A 5,950-nucleotide genomic window follows, 5' to 3' on the forward strand; every position below is an offset into this window, starting at 1 on the left:
GTCTTGCTTGACTTTCACATGGTACATGGGCCAAAGCATTCTATTCTCTAGTTATGCTCATTAGGAGAGCCATTTCACCCTCAAAATGGAAGCCCCTGATGAAACCTCCATGTCGGCATCCGTCTCTTCACACGTCAAATGCCAAAAACCCACCTTCCTCCTCTTCTTTGCTCGACGACTTCACCCGGCACTGCTATGAAAGAGACTTGCCCAGGGCCATGAAAGCGCTGCACTTGATGCAGAGGCACCAGCTCTGGGCCGACTCCATCACCTACTCCGAGCTCATCAAGTGCTGCTTAGCCCGTAACGCCGTTGGAGAGGCGAAACAGGTCCACGAGCACGTTTTCTCAAATGGGTACGAGCCCAAGACCTTCTTGGTAAACGTCTTCATGAACATGTACGTGAGGTTTGGCATGTTGAAGGTTGCGGAGAAACTGTTCGACCAAATGCCTGAGAGAAATGTCGTTTCTTGGACGACCATGATTTCGGCCTACGCCAGCGCTAAGCTCAGAGATAAGGCGTTGGAGTATCTAATCTTGATGCTGAGAGACGGGGTGAGACCAAACATGTTCACTTATTCTTCGGTCTTGAGAGCCTGCGATGACCTGTGGAAGCTCAAGCAGCTTCACTGCATCATAATGAAAGTTGGGTTGGAGTCGGATGTGTTTGTACGCAGTGCCCTGATTGACTCTTACTCCAAAGGGGGCGACCTGCAGGGTGCACTGGTCGTGTTCAATGAGATGGTCACGAAGGATTTTGTCGTATGGAATTCAATCATTGGGGCATTTGCCCAGAACAGTGAGGGCGATGAGGCTCTGAATCTCTACAAGAACATGAAGCGAGCCGGTTTTTTCGCAGATCAGTCAACACTAACAAGTGTTTTGAGAGCCTGCACTGCCCTAGCTCTGTTAGAATTGGGGAGGCAAGTTCATGTCCACGTATTGAAGTATGATCGGGATTTGATACTAAATAATGCACTTCTCGATATGTACTGCAAGTGTGGGAGCTTAGAAGATGCGACCTTGATCTTTGGAAGAATGGGGGAGAGGGATGTAATCTCTTGGAGCACCATGATCGCGGGATTGGCCCAAAATGGTCGTAGCAGAGAGGCAATGGATCTGTTTGAGCAGATGAAGCTCTCAGGGATGACACCAAACTATATAACAATGGTGGGGGTTCTATTTGCCTGCAGCCATGCTGGTTTAGTGGAAGAAGGGTGGAACTATTTTCAGTCGATGAAGGAAGATTTTGGGATCAACCCTGGAAGGGAGCACTATGGGTGCATGATTGATCTCCTAGGGAGGGCAGGGAAGCTTGACGAGGCACTTAATTTGGTCAAAGAGATGGACTGTGAGCCTGACGCTGTGACTTGGAGGGCTTTACTCGGTGCCTCTAGAGTTCATCGTAATGTAGAGCTAGCCCAATATGCTGCTGAGCAGATCCTGAAATTGGATCCCCAAGATGCAGGAACTTACACTCTCTTGTCAAATATTTATGCTAATAATCAAAGGTGGGATGATGTAAGAGAGATTCGGAGGTCTATGAAGGTGAAGGGAGTCACAAAAGAGCCTGGTTGCAGTTGGATCGAGGTGGATAAGAAGATTCATGCATTCATCTTAGGAGATGAGTCACATCCTCAGATAGATGAGATCTATAGGCATTTGAATGAGTTGGTGCTTAGATTAGTGGCGATGGGTTATGTTCCTGACACAAACTTCGTATTGCAAGATCTTGAGGGGGAGCAAAGAGAAGATTCGCTTCGGCATCATAGTGAGAAGCTTGCTGTTGTCTATGGCATCATGAGCTTGCCAAGAGAAAAGCCAATCATGATCAGGAAGAATCTCAGAATTTGTGGAGATTGTCACATTTTCGCAAAGCTTGTAGCGAAAATGGAGGGTCGGAGGATCATAATTAGGGATCCAATCCGTTATCATCATTTTGAGAATGGAGAGTGCTCCTGTGGTGATTACTGGTGAGAACAATATAGATTATGGATCATCAGGGCTCTTTCTATTTAGGGGTAAATATGCATCACTACTACAAAATTTTCCTACACCCACTGCCCTATTTTACTTGGCAGAATTTGAATATTTCTAGGATGGATTGAAAATATTTATCTCCCATGCTCTGATGTCTGATCGGAAGCAAATGGTCACAGTTATCCTCAGCTACTCAAGTAACTTTCACCAGTTTCTCTCCCCGTATAATTCTCAGAGTTAACCTGCCATTGGTGGTGCGTCTTCCTCCCTATACACAAGCTCTCCCCTCTCTTAGAGAGAACGTCAACTATGCCCTTTGTCACACAACCCACAGAGCAGCAGACAGTGCCTCCCCTCCGCCGCTCTTTGCCACTTTTCATTCTGCTTAGAAAGTCGATGTTGGAGCTGAGCCGGAGAATGTTCCCTCTAACAACTTGTTCAATTTCGGCCTTCGATTTGAAGGCTCATGGGATGGCTGTCTCCCTCCATCTTTCGCTTCCTCAGCGTCCGTGTGCTCTCCTCTCCATCAAATATATGTCCCTCAGTTCACCATGCCCACGAGGTTGAAGCAAAATTTGGACGCTGAGGTTATTCTGATCCTGATCGATATTGGTGCGAAGCTTTGAACTTTTCATGTTGGAAATGCTGAAAGCCTATGATCTTGATTTGATCTTATTGGGCTGATTTTGCTGGTTGAATGTGCTTAAGCCACTTGCTAGCTCGGGTGAAATCTTAGGATGATAGACTTATACGATGGCGTGATATTACTCTTTGTAACTCCAATTGAATTTTAAAATTGCTGCAGTATATCATGGTAAACTTGTTAGCACTCAAAGCAGTGTGTGGATATAAATTTGTTGTTTGACAGAATTGTTTGCATTGAGTATTACTCATCTATTGGTGTATAGTTGATGCTGCTTCATTTATTTCTGAAATTTGTAGAAGGTTCTGAGTTTGAGATGGTTTGTTTCAGGCTTGGGTGAGGATTTTGTGGAATTTATAGGGCAAGTAAGTGCGAGACATTGATTCTGATCTCTTTTGTAGTGTTCACTATTCAGCAGAGAAAAGTGAAGAATCGGTGGCAGTGTTTAATGCAAAGATCTTGTGTTCTGATGGGACTCATAAGGGAACGAGGAGGATACTTCCCAGGTGAGTTCTAGTAGGTGTTTCATTGTATTGGCTCGCAGTTTGGCTGGTTCAATAAGTGCATACAGTCTCTCACTTCCCCCCCCCCCCCCCCCCCCCCCCCCCCCCCCAACTCTCCCTCCCGGCCCTGCCATTTCTGCCATTTTCGCCTACGTTTCAATGTTTTGGGCTTTTAGTCTTTCAGAATCTAAATGAAATTTGCTTCTTTAGGATGTTTCATTTTGGTGTTCTGCTGCGAAGATGGAACTTTTATGTGGTTGGGGAAATGGCGTATTATAGCTCTGAATGCTTCAATAGTAAAGGCTATAAGTTAGGTGAGAGGAATTTGTCTTTAAAAAATAGAGGAGACAATACCTTTGGACAGAGGCATTGTGGAATTTGGAGACGTTTCGCAAAGTTTAGTTGGTCACAGGAAGTGATGGAAATGTTGGTTTATAATCAGTTTGGGCTCTTTTATTCTGTGATTTAATGCTCTCTTTGCGTCTTGATCTTCCTCGATGATCCAGTGTCACTGAGATTTCACGGTCTGGCTCGCTTGACTGTTGAGTAGATGTAGAACTGCAATTATCGTCTAGAAAGAGTGCACTATTTGATCGATAGTTAATTTCAACTCATCTAGGTGTGGTAAGTCAAAGTTGGTAGAAATAGAGTGAGAGCTCAATTGATTTTTCGTCAATGCTCGGGCATTTGGAGGTTGATATTTCTGTATTGGCAGTTATGGCACATGAGCTCAATCACACAATAGACCTCTGTTACCCCTTCCCTCAATTGATTGCTGTAGGTTGATGATAACAGTGCCCGGGAGGATATGTAAGGAGTGAAGCTTGAGGTACTTGATGTTACATTAATGGAAAAAGTACAAAAATCCCATTTGTGGTTTGTGCTTGAGACAAATAGGACCATGTGATTTTTCTAGAGATAAATAACACGTGGTTCACTTCGTGAAACGTAATGGATCTCACCGTTAATTTTTTCATCACTTTTAATCCTCAAACTTTTATATTTGTCATTATTACCTTCAAACTTTGAATTTTTTTTGCAATTTAATCCTAAAATAAAAAAAAGGGGGAAGGGACTTGGGCTGCCGGTCGGTGACCCCGACCCCACCACCAAGGTTGTTGACACCCACAGAGGACGTCGGACACCTCGAGGGTGGGGTCGAGGTCTCCGATTGGTGGCCCTAGTTCCCGAATCGACCAGGATCTCGAGTTCGAGGTCTCGACCCCATCTCCATGGTCGTTGGCATCCTTTGTGGGTGCATGCGACTTCGGTGGTGGGGTCGGGGTCGCCGACAGACGGTCTCGGCCCCTCCCTTCCCCTCTCGCCCCCCACAAATTTTAGGACCAAATTGAAAAGAAGTTAAAAGTTTGAGAGTAATAATTGGAAAAAAAAGTTTGAGGATCAAAAGTGAAAAAAAAAATTAACGGTGAGGTCCAATATGGTTTACAAAGTGAACCACGTGGTGTTATTTGTCATTCAAAAAATCACAAGGTCTAATTTATCCCCAGCTCAAATCACAATGGGGTTTTTGTACTTTTTCCTACATTAATTTAAGAGTTTCTCTCTCTCTCTCCTTTTATTGTTTTAATCGTTGTTAATTACAATGTTTGCTATTTTCAGGTGCCATAATTGAGGTTTAGCAAACTGGAAATGTGAATTGGAAGATGGGCTATACTCAACCCGGTAATGTGACGTCGCTGTTTCTAGTCGGCAAGATTCCCAGAATGCAATACTATGACAACAGCTAGAGTGCCTGTCGGCAGCACTCGGTTCTCCAGTAATGCTGTCACCGTCCCAATCACATTCAAATGAATAAGAATGTTAACTCACTGATTGTTATCATCGTACAAAATGATATCTTTCTGGGTTTTGTTGACTGTGCATCTTGCAGCCATCATGGTGCCCAAGCCCGAAGTTGCAATATATGTTCATGATCCATTAATACCTATTGAGTTTAGACAGATACGGCCCATCTCTACGGGCCGTTTAGCATATTACTTCATAACCTGCCGGATAATACTGTGTTTGGCGGATTCCAATTATTTTACGGGTTTGTTCTAACAGTTTACAGGCGATGCGACCGATGATACAACATGACATGAGCTTCCCAACGGGGGGGATGAAACTGAAAGTTAGGGACTGGTCCCAATCAAAGCTCTCAACTCAGAGACGATAAAAGCAATTTCTCCAATAGTTTGTGGACAGATTATTAACATCGCAACCCCCAACATTAGTAAAAGTGGCAAATGTGTGACCCTCTTGCCACGACCACGAGATGGGAAACCCATGTTTATTTACTGTGTGGGTCAATTCACAGTTGGAGTTAGGCACATGTCTCCATTCTATAGCTAAAATGGGCATACGTACACATCCATAAATACGAGTCACGAAGGAACCAAACCGAGTCCGTTGTGTCCGCGGGAAACCTACAAACCCTGTCTTGGTCTAAAGGTTCATTCTGATCCGGCTATGGTCATCCGATTAGCAGGATATGATCAGATAGGGGTTGGGACGTTGTTGTCGGAACTCTAATACTAGTTGGAGTCTAGGATCCTAGATGTTGCTTATGTGGTGCATTCTTGAAGCCGTGGCACGTTAAGGACGACGGATATTAATCTAATTCGATTTTTTTTTTATGGATATAATTGGATCTTGAGGATGCGGAGTTTAGTCTATGACAATGAAAGCATGCCACGAAATGATGTCATCAAAGAGCTGTCTCTATTTATAAAATAAAATAAAAAGTGTATTGAAATGCATGCTTTTTCAATACATTATTATTTACATTATTCCAGATCAGAACTGTAGGTAATGGTCGGCTATTG

At 43.9% G+C, this 5,950-nt stretch overlaps 1 protein-coding gene across 6 annotated transcripts; it reads left to right on the top strand.

The window, feature by feature from the left end:
- Nucleotides 1-5,122, top strand: LOC116190471 (pentatricopeptide repeat-containing protein At2g03880, mitochondrial). Of its 6 annotated transcripts, none has more exons than XM_031520158.1 (4): nt 1-2,591; nt 2,953-3,128; nt 3,336-3,954; nt 4,746-5,122. In XM_031520158.1, the coding sequence occupies exon 1, from the start codon at nt 54-56 to the stop codon at nt 1,974-1,976; it is 1,923 nt and encodes a 640-aa protein (XP_031376018.1). In that variant the 5' UTR covers nt 1-53; the 3' UTR covers nt 1,977-2,591; nt 2,953-3,128; nt 3,336-3,954; nt 4,746-5,122. The 6 variants fall into 6 exon arrangements, with proteins under 6 accessions (XP_031376018.1, XP_031376020.1, XP_031376019.1 ...); XM_031520160.1 differs by having other exon boundaries at nt 3,841-3,954; XM_031520159.1 differs by having other exon boundaries at nt 3,907-3,954.
- Nucleotides 5,123-5,950: the final 828 nt, after the last annotated feature.

The sequence above is a fragment of the Punica granatum genome, unplaced genomic scaffold, assembly GCF_007655135.1.
Source record: "Punica granatum isolate Tunisia-2019 unplaced genomic scaffold, ASM765513v2 Contig00460, whole genome shotgun sequence".
Taxonomy (NCBI): Eukaryota; Viridiplantae; Streptophyta; class Magnoliopsida; order Myrtales; family Lythraceae; genus Punica; species Punica granatum.

Coding starts and splice junctions, on each gene's coding strand:
- LOC116190471 (XM_031520158.1), top strand. CDS start 54: ATGCTCATTAGGAGAGCCATTTCACCCTCAAAATGGAAGCCCCTGATG.